Source organism: Catharus ustulatus, chromosome 3 (genome assembly GCF_009819885.2).
Source record: "Catharus ustulatus isolate bCatUst1 chromosome 3, bCatUst1.pri.v2, whole genome shotgun sequence".
NCBI classification, from domain to species: domain Eukaryota; kingdom Metazoa; phylum Chordata; class Aves; order Passeriformes; family Turdidae; genus Catharus; species Catharus ustulatus.
In genome coordinates this window covers 38,697,337-38,717,662 of record NC_046223.1, presented here as the reverse complement: position 1 = coordinate 38,717,662, position 20,326 = coordinate 38,697,337, and the positions used below count along the sequence as shown (strand labels likewise).

Below are 20,326 nucleotides of genomic sequence, written 5' to 3'. Positions count from 1 at the left end.
ACCTGATTATAAGCCGCACTTCCAGGTTCGGACCAAAATTGTAATCAAAATGGTGCGGCTTATAATCTTGAAATTACTGTAATTGCAGGAGGAAATGAACTCTAGGTCTGCACTTCAAACTTTCCTCAGACATAAAAAGCTATAGCAATGTTCAGTTTTGGAAGGAGTTAGGCCTGGACAACTAGCTGTTTATGGACAAAGACATCATTCCTCTGAGTACACTCCATGGAAATACTCAGTCCTTTGAGTGGGTCTCATTCATATACCAATATGTTAGTGTCATATAAACTAAAGTGAATATTAGTCTTTTATTTAGCGAGGTCATTTTGGTCAACATGTTTTCCTAAAGCATTTTATTATCTGATAAATCATTATCCAGCTATTCCAAGAGCTTTCAACAGAGCTGGGAGTATGCTGGTAATGCCTGTGGTGCTGGTGCTGAGAAGCCAGGTATATGAGAGCCTGAGGCAGGAAAGCAGCTGTTGAGTGGGAGCCAGAGCCCAGTTTGGTGGATGCCAGCAGGACACAAAGTCTCCCTCATCAGCTGCAGAACTTGCAGAGGCCAGGGATCAGGCCTAAACAAGCCTGACTTACATTTCTCATCATAGCTGGGGGGCACACTAGCTGAAAACAGCAGAGTTGTCAAGGTGAGGCAACTCCAGAAGATGCAATTATGTTGTGAAAAGCAGGGGCAAACCAACTGTGCCTGGTGTGCCCCTGGGGCAGAGGAAGCCGTCACTTGAATAAAATCATGTTACTTCTAGGCTCATCCTGGAGATGTCTTAAGAAAGAACATTTCTGTGTGTTCCCAGAGTGATCTGGAAAAGACTTTTCTTTCTTTGAAGGCACTTATTCTGATCAGTCAGTCTTTCTGGGGCAAGGATTCTGTGTGCTATACTTTTCCCAAAGGAAACCAAAGTTTTCAAAGAGGTGACCCACAGCACAGAAGTGCAGCCTGCCAGCTGAGCAGGTTTTTTTTTTCATGTTGTCATTATGTTCAGGTTTATCTGTGTTTTTCCACATTAATTTGAAAAACATTTTTGTGAACTTACTGTCATCTATTTGTTTTCTCAATATTTCTTTTTCTTTCCAATTAAGTAATTTCTTCTCCTTATAATTTTCCTAATTTTGATTAAATCCATGCTATTTTCTCTGCTCCAAAGAGGTGACCCTATTTTTCACTGCATCATAACCTTTATTACATTTTTCAGTACCTTACAGTGATAATACTACATTTGGCTTTTTTCCCCTCACTCTTTTTCATTCTGATTTTAATCTGTATTTCACACTTGCATACTGTCTTTTCTCTATGGCGTATTGCATTGAGAAAATAAAGCTTTTGAACTTATTTATATAAGTTTAAACCAACTTGAAACCTGTTGTATTAAGGTAGGAAAGACACGAGGAAACTGAGAAAGAAAAGCATATTTGCATACAAAAAATTTCCGCATAAACTGGAGATGCAATATGAGCTAGCTTGTTGACAAACATCGCCTGACAACATATCCTGAGTATGGTCTGACACTTTTTTCCATGCTGGGGATTTAATGTCACTCACTTTTTCCAAAAGCTATCATCTGCTGCACCCTTCTGGACATTGTCAGCACAACACGTTCTCCAGAAAATCTCACACAACATAAAGTGGGATTACAGCATAGTTTTCATCAGCAAAGATGTGATTTTATTTGTTGCTATTAGAACACGAGCATAAAAATCTCTGCGCTTTGGATTGCTCTAGGATTTAAATTAAATCCAAGAGAAAAGACGTTTCCATGCTTTTTGCTAGCAGATCTAGAGTGTATTCAGACTTACGCGTCTGTAGTCTATGGCATTTGCTATTTGAGGACAGAGAAGGCAGTGCTGTCAATGACAGACAAAGCAAGGCTTGGCTCCCCATAGTTCATATCCCTGCTCATCATGTCCCACTGGATCTCTTGGTGACCCTACTTCTCCGCTGTATTAAACTGGGAAACCTTCAGGTCCTGCATGCCCTTCTACCCACCTCTCCCAAATAATCCTCTAGTCCTGCTGCCTTCCATTCACGTCCCCATAACGTCTCTGTGAGTTGCTCCTGTCTTCCATGAGGACAGCCTGGCTCTTCCACAGCTATGTGTCCCCAGAACTCATCTATACATGTGCTGACATGCTGCCTAGAGTGTACAGACCTGATGGCTGGCCAAGCAGAAATGATTGGTGATTGCTCCCCCCATGAGTGTCTTCATGGAAATTTTGGCTTCTTTTCTCTGTCCAACTGATTTTCTGAAGCCTTATGTAAGAATATCCCTACAAGATTATCCTTCTACCAGATATGATACAGGTTGAATGATATGCTCAAATGCTGGCTGTGTAGGTTGGGATGCAGATGAACTGTGGATGTGTTGGCATATAGACACAACTCACCAAAAAACAGTTACAACCAAAGACTTATTTTCCTATTAGTGTCACTCCTGCCTATTCTCACTACAAGTTACACATTGGCTACCCACTAAGAGCTCTCTGCAGTGTGACAAAGCTGACGCAAAAAGCCCACAAAAGGGTCACTTCTCCACTCAGCAGCCCAGGGTGCATTTCAGCTGCGCCCTGGAGGCATGTACCTTTTGACCACTGCCTTTACTCCAAGTGACTGCCAGCACAGAGGGGAATATGCAGGGCTCCCACCTTCTTCCCAACTGTCGCTCTCCTCTGCCCTCCCAATCCCAGCTAAAGGCTACCCTGACTGACCAAGCAAATCAGTAGAAACTCCTGAAGGCACTATGCCTGGGAATGCCTGGCCTGCCTTAGCTGAACTCCATGGACAGATGCAACAGATGTTGCTGAAATGCATGGAGCACCCTGCATACACCCTGAGGGTATGGGCAGACTTGAGATATCAGCAGATTTGCCTGGAGGTCAAAGCACATCATACACTGAACCAAAGTGAATGATGCCTCCCAAGTCATGAACAACAAAAACTAGACAAGAAATGGAAAAAAGCTGAGGGAAGTAATTTTCTTTCATCCAGAAAGGACACTGGAGGCTGTTAAAAACAATTCTGATACAGAGTTAGCATTATCAGAGTCTGTTTTGGGGAACTGACTTACACAGAACTATAAATCAGCAGCAGTTCCAATCTAGATCAGTCCAAGTCTCTAACTGGAAATACTATTGGGACCTAAAGCTGAATACACAGGACTATACAGAATTAGGTGTGTGGATTGTGTCTTGTTCCCATACTTTCCACCACTGCGATCCTCATCTTTACCTTAACAACAACAACAACAACAACAAAACAAAACAAAAAAATCCCACAAAATAAATGCCTTCACATTTCCTAGTATCCAGTAGAAATTATTGAGCGTGATTTGGTAATCCATCCAATTCAAGGTTGTTTTGATAGTTACCCCATGGCAAGGGGGGCACAGCACGGGAGAATGATTAACTGAATCGTCCTGCCTCGTTTGTTTGATGCTGCCTCACTCCAGTGCGAGTCAATAATACTTTGTGCACCCTCAACTTCCAGCACCCACCAGCTGGGCCAAAATGGGGATTAGCAAAACTGCCTTTCTTTTTCTTTTCTTGCTCAGCTCAGGTAAGAGTCCTTTGCCTTCTGCTTGCCTAGGTGAGACTGGGGCTAAACATTAGCAAGGTCCATGTGGAGAAGGGAGGTCCCTAAGTCAATGTCGTCTCTAAGTCGCTTGTTTCCTGGACAATGATGGATTTGGGCCTTGCTGGTCAGAAAGAGCTGTTCTTGAGTCAATCGAGAGCTATGGTTGCCCCAGAGTTGTGTTTGTTAGCAACACCAGAAGAGCAGAAGCCTTGGTGTCTGCATGGGCAACTAATGGCCCCAGGCAAATATTTCCCATGTCCAGAGACAGGGGCACCCTTGGGAAGCAGCCTGTCAAAGGCTTGTACAAAACCCACAGCAGCCAGTGAGAGTGAGTTTTCTTTAACTTGAGCAGGCTTTGGAGCAAATGCTAAAGGTAAAGCTGTGTTCACTGCCAAGCACTGTTAAACACAGTGATACTGATTTTCACCCTTTATGACAGAAGTTTTAAAGCTTTGAAATGGATTATTTCAAACAAAATGAAAAATTAACAGGCTCCTTTATATTCCAGCAATTTCACATTTTCTATTGTCAAACACTTCCAATAAAATGTTCTCCCTTGTTTTCCTGAGGGCAGTAAGTAGAAATTTACTCCCCAGTAACCTAGATGACCTTTTCAAGGAATATTTCTAGAATTCTTTCTTACAACTCTGAAAGAAGATAGGTGTTCCACTGGCGGTGATATATGGATTTCCAGCTTATCCACAAATTCCGTAAATAAATATTCAGCGTGTAGTGCATATTTCAATCACATTTCAATCAGATACCATACTCTCTTGTACTATGAAATGATATATAATTGCATGGCACTTAAATGACTTTTTTAAAGTACTGATAAATGCATATCAGTACAGTTTTCTTGAGTTTTTAATAGCTCAGACACTTAAGGTCAGAATACCAGGGACACCATTGTATGATTATACCAGGTTATAAAAGACAACTGAGAAGGTGGGGGGGGGGGGGGGGGGGGGCGGGTATTTGATCATTATTATAAGCTCTAGCTGACTTGCTCAAAAGTGATGGTTCACCACTGCCTTAAAGCCAATTTTTATGTCTTCTGGGTTAGTACTGGTCAAATCTGGAAAGATGCTTATGGAAATGAAGAAATTTGTTTGTTCACATATATTTGAATGTTCTGTTCAATTTTCCTGTGCAATATCTGAGTTTATATAGATTTTAGTCAAACTAATATATTCCCTGATGCATTTCACATCTCTTATAGTCTTTTCTTAAGTTTACACTTTGCAGTTTTTCAGGCAACCACCATCAGCTTTTCTTTTCTGTTATCTAAGTTTTTGACAATCTATGTTGCCTTTTAGCTTATGCATGCCATCCCAATTCTTGTGTATTCATTCTTAATCTAACTGTAATAATTTTTTTTTCTTATAGTCACTGAAAAGGAATTGCACCTAAAGTAGAGCTCTTTGAAGAAACAGAGTTTTAAGATGAGTAAATAAAATTTGGACAGGAGTATTTTCTTTTTCTTGTCCCCTGGAACAGTGGTCTCAGTTAACTTAAGAAAAAATTCAGGAAAGGGAGCACTTGTTTACTGAATCCATCAGGAGAAATTGGTAGGCTAGGCTCTTGGTGCTCTGCATAGTCCCGCTGTAACAGTAGGACTAGATATGGGAAGCCTCAGTGTCAGGGATTTCTTAAGACACGAAGGTTTTGTAGCATTGAGCCAACTCTGCAAAGAGACACAGAAAATGCCTCAAGCAATTAATAACCTTACTTTCTTGAGTGGCCCAAATATATTTTATTCTGTGTGAATCTGTGTCATATGGAGGTAGGTGATGAATGGCCCATAGGCCATGGGAATTAGTAACACAGGAGTGATGTTGCAGTGAATTCAGCCCTAACATGGGTGCATAAATGAAAGATTCACAACATTACCTGTGAGCACGCTGTACAAAATTATGAACTTCCTGCATCTGTCAATAATAATCTAGATAGAAAAAGTGAAATAATTAAACCATATCAGTTGTGCAACATTGTAATGTTGATGCTGGAGATGGAAATAAACTCTAGTGGAAATTAGGAACGGAAACATAGAATCTTTATAGACATACAAAGAAAAAATCAATTAGATGGTAAACTCCATTGTGAGCAACAGTATTTTAGAGGTGTGTTAGATGTTTTAGCAGGTACATAATCTTACGCATATGTAGTTTTCACTTCTAATAATACTAGCTGATTTACTAATTTAAAATCTTGGGTTAATTTGTCGCAATAGAGATGTAGCCTGACAATTTCATTAATAAGTCTACTCAACCCATTACAGTAAAACAATGGTGGGAATTGTAAAAGGCTATACAGTAACTTTGTGATTGAGGTTTCTTGCTCTAGGGCAGGACATCTTGGGACAAACAACTAGACAGCGACCAATGAAGATGCAGGGATTGCACAATCTGCGTGATAGGTCACAATCTCTCATCCAACTAATTCATGCTTCTTCAAAACCTTGATATGGGTATCACTTCCCTTCATCTTTCTCTGGCTGGTGTTGACACTGCTTATCGTTTCTCTCTGATCTCCCTCACTCACATTTCACTTTTTTTGCTTTTAGCGTCAAACTCATGTATAACTCTAATCAGAACTGCCTCTACATCTTTCTTCTTCGTTCTTTTTTTCCCCATGAAATGTTGCAGTCATTCAGCTGTGATTCTGTCAGGAGACAGAAATTACCTCAGAGTTTATCATCTTTTATGCAAAATAAATTGTGTCTTCACCTGTCTGAGCTACATGGAAAATGAGACTGAAACCCAGAGATCTTAACTGCAGAATTCTCATTTGTAATGATTCCTTTCCTTCCATTCTAGTGAAAGGGGATGTACTCGATTCCTATTTAAGAACAGATGGTATTTGGATATTTACTCGAAACAAACAGTTTTACAAGACAAATAATGAAAAAGAATGTGCAAGCAAATGTGAAGCTGAAAGAAATTTTACCTGCAGGTAATTTCTGATGAATCTTACAACTGTGCCATTGTGGGTGTCTGCATATCAATGACATGTTCCTACCTCTACTCAGAACCAACATCCCCATTCTCCTGCAGCTCTGCCTACAGCAGTGTCTCCCATGCCTGTGCCTTTAGCTTGTGACTTATCTCCACCCATAAATTACCACAAGATCAAGTAAAGAGTGGATTTACAACGTACTACTCATTTTATAGTAAATGTTCAAGTTCCCGTTCTTATCCAACATTACATGAAGAACTGCTTGAGCCTCTGTAGCTGAGTGGTGCTTTGTTTCACAAGAGTGCAAGGTTTCTAATTCATTGTAGGGACAGACATTGACCTGAGCAGCTAGGATGCTGCTGATAATGTTTTGTCAATGCAGTTTCCAGTTCCCCACACAATAATTTATTCATGTAGTCATATATCCTGAATAAGTGAGCCACTTGAGAGTAGTAGATAACGCTAACCTCTTAGTGTCTAAAATATAAGAGTGCAGTATCAGAAAGATAAGAATTGATATAAGACAGTGCAAGCAAATTAATAACTTATAGAAAAATAATTTTGAGTTGAATAGTTTTAATTGAATTTAAAATATTGCTCCCTATGTCAATATTGCTTCCTTCTCAATTTCAACAGGGCTTTCCTATTCACCAGGAAAAATCTACAGTGTATAACACTGGCTGAAAATGCTAAAATGGCAGTGGCATTCAGCAGCACAGACACAGTTCTTTATGAGAAGATAAGTATGTGTACAGTAAGATGTTACGTATTTACTCATTAAGCCATTTACTCATTTTTAAGCCATTTATCATATTTACTCTTTCTAATGCCACCCTTCTGTTCTCTGCTGCAGTGCTGGAGCAAATTTCTGTATAGGTCAGAAAACTAATAGAGAATTTGTGGGCTAAACAAAGAGAAGTCACATTACTAAAAATGCTGTACAAGAAGGATCAAAAAAGCCAAGATCACTTTCCATGGTGGTCTCCATGTGCCATTTGAACTGGGAAGTTACTTGTTGTCTTCCTGCCAGACTCAGTTATAGTCTTCAACTCCTCTCCCCAGGTGTCAGATGCGCCCAGCTTTATTATTTAGACAGGTTAAAGTAATTTAGGATGGACACATTTTTTTCCTATTAGATTGGTCTCCTGTCCTTGCATTAACATTTCCTTTTTATATTTTGAGTTTTGGGAAGATTCCAGGAGAAAAGGAAGGGGACATTAAAATCACTGCCCTCAATAACTGGAGATTTTTCTGTGTGTATTGCAAATAAGTGCACCATCAACATGATTTGCATTCTCTGTCTTGGAATCCCACTAGAAAAATACCTGGGAGAGCCTGAGGCTAAGATGAATCAAATGTTTGGGGGTGACTTATGTGGCAAGGGTATTTTGATAACTAAGTATTTTCTAGCTTAAAGGAATAGCTTTAAGGATGATACCCACACTGCAAATTTGTTTATGAACAATACCTTTCCAAGAATCTCCAGCTGCTGGTGAAAAACATTCTGGTTTATCCTGGTACTATGATAGTATAAGCATGCAATTTTTTGCATATAAAAAACTGGATATAGCTGTTCTCTTGACTTGATTTTATAGCTTTATAACAATGCTTCAGATTTTTTTTTTTTTGTCTCTAGATGCCTTAGTAGCTGTAACTAATTTCTTTTAAAATACATTATAGAATGTTTGTAGGCACAAGAGGTTCAAAGAATAAGTAAGACATGGTTCGTCATGTTCAGATGAGCTTTGCAGGTTCTCAGTAACAGGAAATGAGTGTTGTAATACCGCTGAATTAAGAAATTTGATTCCATTTCAGTTTACCTTATGCAGTGTAAAAGAGGGATTGGGACAGACTACAGAGGAACAGAAGCCAAGACTCGGAGGGGTATTCCATGCCAGAAGTGGGCAGAAAAAATACCTCACAAACCAAAGTATGTCTCTGTTTACATTTCTTTTTGTTGTTTTGAACCTTCTCCAAGTTTCCTCATTTTCATATATATACACAGATTTATAGTGCAAGTTATCAAATCCTGTTGTCAGGTGACTTTTAAAAACAGCTTTATCTTCATCTATCTTGTTACTTTTTACTTTACTGGCAGAGAACTGCAATGATCTTGATAAGGGAAGGACACATGGTCAGCTAGAGAAGTTGTGTCTAAATGTGAGGTGTCTAAGGCAGATTAAATGCCCCAATGTTCCTTCTCTCAACACAGTGAAGATTTTTTGCTAATGGTAACAGTGTGGTCATAATTACTCTCCTCTGTATAAAGTGATATCTGTCCAACTGATACCTGTCCAACTCTAGGCTCCCCTACCTGCCATACAGATAGTAAAAAAAAAAAAAAATTTGAGAAAAGTATCCAAGGGCCAAATGGATTTGGCTAAGTAGAGTCTTCTCAGGGCTGGCTGCCATTGGGCTCACTGAAGCAAGTGAGGAAGCAGAGGTCCTGTTTCCTCTGATCTATGTTGAAGTTTTATTTTAAAAATTATTTTGTTGTTATTCTAATTAAATACACTCAGATACGCTTGTTCAGAGAATTTAAAAGTAATTTAGTCTTCTCTGGGAAGATTACTGTAGGAAGAAGCCTAGCATCACTTGCTTCAGATCTCTGTGAGACCTAGTTGTGTCTGGTGAACAGCATGTAGAAATACACAACTTTTAAAGTAGCTCCATTAAGACAAACACGTGACAGAGCCACGTTTTAGTGAGCTGGTTAGATCAACTGGATGCATGCATTAAAGGCAACAATTGTCCTTTGAGAGTGTCATCATCCTTACATCCTTACAGGCTGTAAGCTCATGTCTTACTGACAGCTGGGGCTAGGGAGAAAGCTAATAATTGCAGTTAGGAAGGATTTTTCACTTTTCATTTATGGTTTAAAATGCAAAACCCATTTGTCTCATTTTTACTATGAATGAATAAAATTCACAGCTAGCTGAGCAAGCTGGACATTTCCCTTCTGTGCCACTAAAGTACTGGCATTTAAAGAGTTTTACTACTTTTATACAGTTATACACCTGAAAAATACCCCAGTGCAGGGTTGGAAGAAAATTACTGCAGAAACCCTGATGCAGATGAAAGTGGACCCTGGTGTTACACCACACATCCTGATATAAGATTTGATTACTGCGCCATCCCAGACTGTGAGGACCAGGCTACTCACACTGGAGAAGGTATATTTACTTTTCAGAGAAGAGATGTTCAAGTAGGTAATATTCCTGCTATTTTCTTTTTGTGCTTTGTTTCTACAGATTTTTTCAAATGAGAATTTTCAAATTAGAATTAGAAATTCTCAACAGAGAGGTTGTTTTCCTAACAGGTTTGAGTTATCAAAGTTATTTTCTAAATATGGAAGAACTAAAATTTTTTAATCATTTACTAATATTGTTTGCTTTATCTTCACCTGTCATGTTACTTTCGACTCTTGTGGCAGAGAACTGCAATGAACTATATAAGAACTATATTGCTCCTACACACCAGTAATTTATTATTTAATTGTAACAAGAGTAAAGACTGACCCAGGTGCTGTGTAACACACTGAACTCCCATTGCTAACAGTACATACAGATACATGACAAATTCCTCCCTGTATATGAAACCTATTCCTGAAGCATTATTAATTTGACCAGGCTGTAATGCATGGTTTTCTGAATTCCTTTCATTGCTAGCTGGAGTGAACCTCACTTGTCCTTTCAGCATAATCTTCCATGAATAGATGCATTCCTTGCTTTGTTTTCTTTCTGCCTAGGACCCACAGGGGAGTGCATGCAGTGTAATGGTGAGGATTACCATGGAGAAGTTTCAAGAACAGAGTCTGGACTTGAGTGCCAACGCTGGGATGTCCAAGAGCCTCATATGCATGGATTTATCCTGAAACAGTGAGTGGCACTCAGCACTGAACTCATTCCCACAGAGCCTGGGGATACTGCCTGCAGACAGCCTCACTGCTACACATGGCTGTTGCTGACTCACAAGTTTCTCTTTCATTTTCAATGTACAGCTATCCAGACAAGGATCTGAAGATGAATTATTGTCGCAATCCTGATGGTGAACTTCGTCCCTGGTGTTTCACTACCAACCCAAATAAACGTTGGGAATACTGCAATATTCCTCGTTGCAGTGAGTCTGATTTCCTGAGATCACTCTAGAGGGTAGCTCATTGAAATTATGCAGGGAGGAGAAAGACAAGAAACCACAGTTCTGAGTAACCTAGAGGTATCTCTGTGAAGCAGGGAAAGTGCACATTAATAAGCAAAATCACTCAGTAAACTTCTGTTGGTCAGTGAGGATGAAGGTGTCACAAAGTGTGATATGGCCAAAGACGTTATGAGAAAACATACTTTGCCTTTAAGCACTTTACTTTTCAACTTACCTGGGAAGCAAGGCATTAAGGTTAAATCAGGTGGTAGTTTACTGCTGATCTGCCAACTCACAGAAATCATCTAAAGTACCATGTGGCCATACTGTGATATTTTACCTGGGTCTGATCTGCACAGCCAGCACTGCCCTCTTCTTAGCAAGGGATGAATCCTGAGAAACAAGTTCAGGCCTCAGGAGAAAAACCTGACTTATCAGCGAGCTAGCTTAACCCATTAAGCTGAGCACATTAAATCTAGATATTTTTCCAAGGCACTGAATTAAGAGGTAACATTCCCAATTGTAGAAGTGGATTGCACTTCGAGAAAAAAAAAATTACAAGCATGTGTTTTCTCTCTAGAGATTGCTTTCTTATGTATCTGCCAGTGCTCTAAGCAGTAGAGTGTGTTTGCTAGATGTAGTTCTCTTCAGCATGCTTAATTACAGATGTCAGAATAATTATTTATAGACTTTCATATGATAAATAGTGACAGTTACCATAGCATTTCCATCCTGTGCTTGAAACTAAAAGTTTAAGGAACATACCAGCCTTTAGGGTCATACTCATGTCCTTGAGAAATTCTGTGTATTATAGGTATGTGATGTAAATTCATTTTCCATTTGCCCTCTGCAGGCTCTATGCCTCTGATCATTACTCTTATTTTCTTTGCTGTTCCCCACATGGCCGACCATTTCACTTTCTTTCTTTTTTCACTATTCCTTCCGTCCCTATTTCCCAATTCACTGACTCCAGAGGCTCAGCTCCAAAGGCTGCTCTGCTTTCTCTCACAATTTCTTCTTGGTTCTTTCTGCCCTCTCATGCTACCTGTGTGTATTATATTACTGTACTCCATCTCACTTGGGTTTACAAGACTGTACAAGGCTACTTACTGCCTTTCCTGTTTCTGCTCTCAGGGGACAGTAGGCACATGCTGGCTCGACCCAGCGAAGTTATTTACTGGCTGCTGTAAAAGGGCCGACACAGGACATCCATCTGGCAGTCTGGAGGCCCATAAAAATGTCCTCTTTGATTTTTGACATGGCTTTTAACCAGTGTAACCTCTGCTGAAAGAAAGAAAAAAAAAAAGCATCTTCAACATTACAGAAACAAAGGCGTTTATGTATTTTTGAATACACTACTAACGAGTATTTTTCTCCCCTCCCCTGCCCTCCTCTGCCCTCTCCTTTTCTTTTTTTTCTTTTCTTGTTACAGCTACACCCCCACCAGTCTCTGGCCTAGGCTCCCAGTGTCTTTCAGAGAAAGGTGAAGACTATCGAGGAAGGATAGCCATCACCGAATCAGGAAATGCCTGTCAACACTGGAACACACAGTTTCCTCACAAACATGGCTGGATTCCTGACAGATACCCTTGCAAGTACGCTGAGCCTCATCATTCTAACAAATACCAAGCAGTTATTCCCTATCGATCCAGATGCAGAGGCAAGAGGAGGACAGGTTTTCCTCATTTATGTTGTTACGTTGTAATTCTCAATGTTTGTCAGTGCTCATTACTTCTGTTCAGGTCTTGGTCTTCATTTTTTTTCTCCCTCCCTGCTTATTCTCATATATTTTTCTCACTTATCTCCTCCACATCCCACAGTAGAGCTATATGTAGTTCACAACTTTAATGTTAAAAATCCTTTGGCTGTGTTTTGCCACATATTCAATGCATTACTCTTCTGAAGAGTGATGCTCCAAGGATAACACACTCCAAATACATCCTTGTGCTCCGAGGTCAGAGGAACTGGGTTTGCAGAGCATTACTGATGTGCAGGAAATAGCTGGGACTGACCCGGCTTATAGCTCTAGTTTGATTTCTGCAAGTTTTCCTAGGGAGGTGAAACCCTGTTCACTCTCACAGAGCAGAGTGCTCCTATGTACACACTTCCAGTCTGTCACATCCAGCCTTGTCTGGTTCTTACTATAATCTCAGGGATATCAGTGCCTTCTGTCTTAGAAGTCAGTTCTTAGTGCTGAGTCTTGACCTCAACAACAAGAGCAGAAAGTGTAAGCATTAGAAAAGCTCTTCCTATATCTTCAGCATTTAGACCGTGAAGTCAAAGACCATTGATCAGTCCCAAAGGAGGGGTACGTGAGTTAATCGGTCTCCAAAAAGAGATTGAAATAATACACTACTGAGTTGAATTCTGTGTGCAGTAGTTGTTAATAGTCATGCACACAACTGTTCTGAATCTCTATGAGTGGTTTAAAGTCAGTGTTCCTGTTTCCTCTTTTAAGGGGTTTAGAGGAAAACTACTGTAGAAACCCAGATGGAGAGAAGAAGCCTTGGTGCTACACCACGAACAGCAGCATTAGATGGGAATATTGCTCAATTCCTCCCTGTGACAGGACAGAACAAGGGATTGCTGGTATGAATAGTGGACTGTACTTGGGATAAGGACTTTTAACCGTGAAATATTCATTGTTTCATATCTTAAATGTATTAAATTTTTTTTTCAGTCACTTTGTCACTCTTAACGTTTTTCATATTGGCATGTTGCAAAATCTGCCAAATATTAAACTTTCAGTGGTTAGGGAAATACAGTGAAGGATGCAAATCACGAGCTGACTCAACAGAAGAATTACAGGATCAAATATATTTATGTTTTTATATTCCTTTTTTCCCAAAGGTAGGCCAATTATAGCAAGTTCATTGAAAAATAAAAAGATTTAAAGAGATGAAAAATTACTAAATAAAATTAACTCCTATTTTTTAAAGTTAGTCATAAATGAGAGGACAAGAGTTTTCAACATAATTAAATATCACATTGAAACATTCATTCATTTAAGCACAAAATTAACAAGAAAGTCTTAGCACAATCAAAAGGATAAAAGAGAGACTGAAACTTAACATAATGTCAGTTTGAGAAATATAATGGGAAAATTACCAGTATCTAATCTTTTAAGATTTTGTGGGAGAACTCTTTTATCTTTAATTCTGACATTCACTTATGTCAAAACTGGTGAACCCTGCACTGAAAAGCATCAAACATGAGATGTTAAAATTGTGAAAGTTTTGTCAGTATCTTGGAAATGCCCTTCTGCTGCAGGTGTGATGACTTCACTGGATACTGTCTACATAAATGAGTCATTAACTTTTGTCACCCTGTGTGTTTGAGGCTTTCTTGTGCCTGCTCAGTAAGAACATTGAAATTACGATGCCAAAGACCAGTTTCTGTTGTTTGCTGCAGATGCGCCTGTACAAGCTCCCCTAACAGAGGAGTGCTACCGAGGGAAAGGCCAGAGTTATCGTGGCACAACTTCTGTCACTGTATCGGGAAAGAAGTGCCAGGCCTGGAGCTCCATGTTCCCACACACGCATATAAAAACCCCGGACAAATTCCCAGACGCGTATGTTTACCTCACCTCTTCTTGCTTTCTCTGGCAATAACTATTGCTGGTTGTATTATCTTTGCACAGCTATGCTTTAAAACACTGCTAGGGAATATATTGATAAAAGAGAACTTTTCTAAGATATAGAAATGTTTTCTGTTGGTCTCATTTGTAAGAATTGTGTTTTCTGGTTATCTAAATTCTGAGTAAAATACAGCTGTGTCCCTTAGTCTTAAATCTGGTCTTCTGCAGTCAACACCAGGAGACTTGCATTCAAAGACAAGGCATCTATTGAAATATGTGTTTTGTTTATGAATTTGAGACCTTTCTAATGATTTCATCTGGGGAGGACACAGCATTTATGGTACAAATCATGCAGTCTGGTGTATCATGCTTAGAAATACCAACTAAGTGTTCTTTGGAGCCGGAATTGGGCACCCAAAATTGCATACACTGAAATTTCTCCTTGATTTATCTTCTTCAGGTTAACAAAACTGGACCAGGAATGACTGGACCAGTGACAAGCTAATCAAAACCACTAATGTGCCAGTTTTTAGTAAAGGCAGAAGAACAACGGGATTACAATTACAGGAGCAATTGTGAGGAAATCCATCATGCTTAGTGGATTATAAGCAGGAAGGGTGATACTTTTCAAATGTTTTGCTCTTTTTATGCTGTCACCCTAAATAATTTGAAATTTTCAGTTATATTTTGGCATCAAAAATCTGGAACATCCTCAGAAAGGATGATAACTTTCAAAAGTTTTTCTGAAAATTAAAACCAAGTTAGAAAAAAGGTGGAATTCATGTGTTCTGTCATATTCAGAGAAAAAGTATTTCAGTTCTTTTTTATTCTGAGACTATGCTGTGATTTGGATGGGGAAACTGCAACTCTGCAAATTACTGAAAAAAGAAATTCTATTCCACTATGCCCCCAGCAAGCACAGACATGGGAGTGGTCTCACTGAAGTCATTAGAAATGGGGTTTTGAGGGTGTAAGATGGGATCAATTGCAATTGTTTGCAATCAATAAGCATTTGTTTGCGATTCTTCTGAATACAAGAAGGAACCTTTTGACAATTAAAAAAATTTTCTAAAAGCCTAAGTTCCCCCCAATGGTATGAATCTTCCTGCGTATTTATTACTAATTCACACATTCTCATAATTGTGTATGCTTACACACACCTACTTGTAAATTAAAATAATTGCCATATGGGGCAATTGAAATGTACATTGTAATATTACAGCCAGAGTATAAGCCACTAGGTGAATTGTTTCCTTAGGCATAAATATATTCAAGACTCCAATGCATATGTGAAATACAACTCTTCACCAGCATCACAACCACAGATGTGTTTGCTGGTAATAGGATATATGGCCATAAGTAAAACCAACAATAAATCTATTTGTTTGTACACAGCTGATGTACATAGTACATCTTTTTGTCAAGATATTCCTATGCTTACTTTCAGTCTTATGCAGCACAACTGTTGACTTTATTTGTGCAGGGATTTGAGAGAAAACTATTGTAGGAACCCAGACGGTGACAGCGGCCCATGGTGTTTCACCACTGATCCCAACACGATATGGGAGTACTGCAATCTCAAGAGGTGTGATGATCATACTCAAGAGCCTGCACCAAATGCCTTCCCTGGAATGATGGAACACAACATTGGCCAGAGTACACCCACCACATCTGGTAACAGTTGGCTATAAGCATCACCTCCTGTAGAGTCTGTGGGTAAAGGAAATAGCAACCTATCAAAATTATTCTAGAGTGTCATGGTTTAACCACAGCCAAAAACTAAGTACCACGCAGCTGCTCACTCATTCCCCCATCCCTTCTTTGCTGTGGAGGAGAATATTAAAAAAGTCCTGGCCGTGCTTCTGCCCAGCTTCTTGTGCACCTCCTCACTGCAGAGAAAGGCAAACTGAAAAGTCCTTGGGTTAGAGTATGCACTACCTAGCAACAATCAAAATATCAGTGTGTTATAATCCTTATTCAGATATTAAACCTAAAACACAGCACTGTACCACGTAGTAATAGAAAATTAACTCGATCTAAGCCAATACCAGGACACTGACTAAGCCTGCAATGTAACAGTTACATCCCTCCTGCAGCTTTCAGATCTGTACAGCTGCCTTTTGCAGCAAGTGTTCTTTAGATAGTATATGTCCTGTAGCCTAAGTCATTTTACAGTGCATTCGGAAGGATGTCTTTTTCTTTTAGTCAAACAAGAGAAAAACAGACATTTATAGTATTTCTCTAGCTGTGTGCTATTGAAATATGTGACTGTTATTATTATAAGAATTTTACTTTTGTTGTGCTTTATGTTTTCAGGAGGGTGACCTTAGCTTGTGTTGCACACAGGCAGCTTTGTTTTGCAAAATTAGATAAATGAGGTTTCATTCTGTCTTGATTTGCTACTTCCTTAATTAATATCCACATTGGTTGAAGTGGTATGACATCAATCAAAGTATAGTGGAGCTTTGCATGAATCACTTATTTTGCAAAGGAAGGTGGCAGTGTTGAACAAAAGGCACATTCCTAAATTGAGTTTTGTGCTCTTCTTACAAGCAGCAGAAAAAAAGTACCTGTAGCAATGTCCTTGGAAACAAAAGTTGCTCTTTCAGTCTAATGGGGTGCTGAAATATGTTTCTTCCATGAAAGTGCTTGCTGATACCAACTTAGCAAAAATCCTGAAGCCTTTCCGGGTTTTTGCAAAATGTTACAGAAAATGTTTAGCCTGAAATTCCATTATATAAATATAAATCACCCTGAATTTACAAATGGAAGTGTTAAAAATCATTAATTTTGTGGTGTATTTACTTTGAGAAGCACAGGTAACTGTGGGGTAAGAAGAATCTAACTTTGACCCTGAGCAGGTAAATGCATATACAGTAATTTCACGACCATAAGGCACACCGGACTATAAGGCGCACCCCCCGGGAGTTGGCAAATTTTGCAAATTTGCAGATCAGATAAGGCGCACCAGACTATAAGGCGCACTTTTTTTTTTTTTTTCCAGCGAGGCTCCTCCCCCAGCTCCCCCCACGCGGTTGCTGGCCGAGGCCCCGCCCCAACCCAGCAGCCATGGGCCCCTAGACCTGCCTGTATCCACCGCTCCGTGCGGCGTCCCCGGGGCTGGAGAAAGCCCGCCACGGCTCCGTGCGGTGTCCCCGGGGCCCTGCTGCTCCGGGAATTCCCTGGTGCCCCGGGTGCCCCGATGCCAGCGGGGTCTCCCCGTGCCACCACTGCCCTGATTCCAGTGTCTTTCCCACCCCACGCGGCGGCCGCCCCGATGCCTGTGGGCCCCCCCCGCGGAGCCCCTCTCCCCTCACATCCTGCCGCTGCTGCGGGGCCACTCCCTCCTCACAGCCCGGCACAGCCCCACAGGGCCACTCCCTCCTCACAGCCCGGCAGAGCCCAACAGGGCCACTCCCCTCACAGCCCAGCCCTGCTGCGGGGCCACTCCCCCTCGCGGCTCGCACTTCCGGGTTGGCAAATTTTGCCACTTTGTCCATCAGATAAGGCGCACCGGACTATAAGGCGCACTTCCGGTTTCAGGGGAAAATTTTAGTCAAATGGATGCGCCTTATAGTTGTGAAATTACTGTAATTTGGATTTTCAGGGCTCAGAAATATTCATATGCTCAATGTTTATGCATGAAGCCTAAGAATTGAGGTGTACATAATATTTTTTCTTAACTCAAAGAGTCAACCAGAATAGCAGGAAAATTGTGTAAGGTAATACCTTACTCATATTAGCCCAATGTTGTGACTATCCCACTCCTCTGAAACAAAGCCTGTAATATACTGCCTGGACTCAGAGACTGTGGGCATTGTGTTCATTGATAGAGTCCAGAATCATCAGACCTAGATATTCATATCCTGCTAAGCTGCTTGCATTTTAAGGTGAATGTTTTAGCAGAATTAAAACAGTTCAATTATTTTTGTCCAGATCAACTAGATCAGGGATGTGGAAAATTAGGAAAGTTCCATTTCTGTGTGTGTAATTGACCTCACAGTGATCTGGGGATGTACTCACATCCAGGGCTGGTGGATCTTCAGACCAAGAGCAAGGTCTGGATACTCAGAGACAGGGGGTTCCCCACTGCTCCCCCCTACCCCCCTTTTTATTTTCTCCCAGCAAGTCTAATGAAACACTTTCTCTCTCTACAGTCCTTGTGTCAGTCACATTTTAAAGCCTTTGGACCTACAATATTATTCCTGCTGGTATTTATTTTGCTATTTGCATGCCTAGTGTCCCCACTACTAGAGGAGTTACATTGTATTCTCTTTTCCTCCTCAGGCTGAAGCTGGAGGACCTCTGGGCTGCCAGGAAAAGGAAAGATTTGTTCAATATGGAGTCACCTCTTGGAAACTGGACTATACCCAATCATCAAAGCCTGGATTTGGCCAAATTCCTGGATTTCTTTCTTGGAGTAAGAATGCAGTGGCTTCCCACTGAATCTGGATGCAGGCTAATTTTCCTGGAAAGCAGTCCTGTGTCAGAAACAACATTCCAAGTATGATTTTATGACTGGTTTTTAAAATTATGTAATAATCCATCGGAATCCTGAATAAATACCACTGCTGGCTGAGTGTAAGAGGCTATTGTAACGCAAGAGCAAAGAGGACCAATTGCTACTGTCTGTCAGAGTAACTGGGTTGTACCTGTGTGAGCCATGGCTGCATGTGACAGCACCTATAAGGCTCCTACTTCACCCCAGTTACACCCCAAATACTCAAATCCAGGAATTAAATTCAAGGTTCTTTTACACTAGTTGCCACCAGCAGAAATCCAACCAGATACTCTCAAGAGGTGAAAAATCACTCAAAAGCTTACTGTCAAAAAGGTAGAAAATAATGGGACTTGGGCGAAAGGATTAACTATGACACCACATTCAACTTAAAACCACTTATCACAGCACTACTTAGCATTAATTTAGTACTTAGCATTCCCTTAGCCCATTTCACCTGGAAACCTTTAAACCTGTGAGACCTTATGTTACACAACTCTTTGTGATACTTGTTGGACTTGTAAGCTAAGCTCCAAAAAAAACCTTGGCAAATTCAAGTTAGGCCACCTTGCCTTTTGGACTCCGCTATCTTACATGTCCAGGTATCCCTACGACCCAAACAAATACACATGTCCCAGATCACCACCCTTATTCCTCCCACCAAGCAGGCTTCAGGGAGATTCCTAGAAACTGTATTCATGGAGAAAGAAAAGGTCAGTGGACATCATGGGAACCGACACACAGTACAATTCTACTAAGTAAAATGGTCTGGATTGCCTCAGGAGTGGGAGTCAAAGCTAAAATAACATTCATTCCAATCTCCTCAGCATATCATTTTCAAGGTCAGGATTGCAGACCATAAGCCTTTGCAACTCAACCAAACCCTTCACTGTTTCTCCAGACTAAATCTTTCCTTTAATCCTTTCTTTTCTACAGCTGGAAAGACACAGGGGCTGGGTTAGCACAGCCTCTAGTGATTGATTGATTGATTGATTGATTGATTGATTGACAGCTCAGCCAGGCTGGGGGCCTGGGGTAGGGCACTGTCTCACCAAAAGCAAGGCCTGACCCATCCTCAACCACCCATGCACCAGCACTGGTTTGAGACACTCAGCTCTTCCAGCCTCTGACAACCTCCCCATGTCTCAGGACAATAGACCAGAACCACTGCACTGGGACCTTTCCTCTCCTGCTCCAATCTAGCGGATAGAGAAGAAAGGAAAGAAGGGGAAAGCTTGCTGAAACTCCTGGAAGGAGCAGCTGCTATTCAGAAATCTAGTTAATATCCCTTTATGAAGTTCATTCCCCCCAGCACCTCTTGAGTCCAGAAACTGCAGGACAATCAGGCTCTGAGGGATGCAGCAATCTTTCAGCACCCAAGGAGTCAAGCAGATCATCCATGATTTCCAGAGTCTTCTCAGAGGCAACGCTTTCCTTCTGGGAAGTTTAACATTATCTAATATTAGACGATTTACACAACTATGTTTGATACTTAAACTTGTCAGCTGGGGTTAGTTCTCAGAATTTTTTGTCTCCAGTCTGATCTTTACATTAAAATAGAAATACAGTACTA

At 40.5% G+C, this 20,326-nt stretch overlaps 1 protein-coding gene across 1 annotated transcript; it reads left to right on the top strand.

Moving 5' to 3' along the window:
* The first annotated feature begins 3,519 nt into the window (after positions 1-3,519).
* LOC116993604 (plasminogen-like) lies at positions 3,520-18,701 on the top strand. The gene is made up of 13 exons (XM_033054426.1): positions 3,520-3,568; positions 6,403-6,538; positions 7,178-7,284; positions 8,357-8,471; positions 9,551-9,714; positions 10,290-10,419; positions 10,542-10,660; positions 12,111-12,273; positions 13,137-13,267; positions 14,090-14,249; positions 15,739-15,929; positions 18,285-18,313; positions 18,543-18,701. The coding sequence occupies exons 1-13, from the start codon at positions 3,520-3,522 to the stop codon at positions 18,699-18,701; spliced, it is 1,653 nt and encodes a 550-aa protein (XP_032910317.1).
* The last annotated feature ends 1,625 nt before the right edge of the window (positions 18,702-20,326 follow it).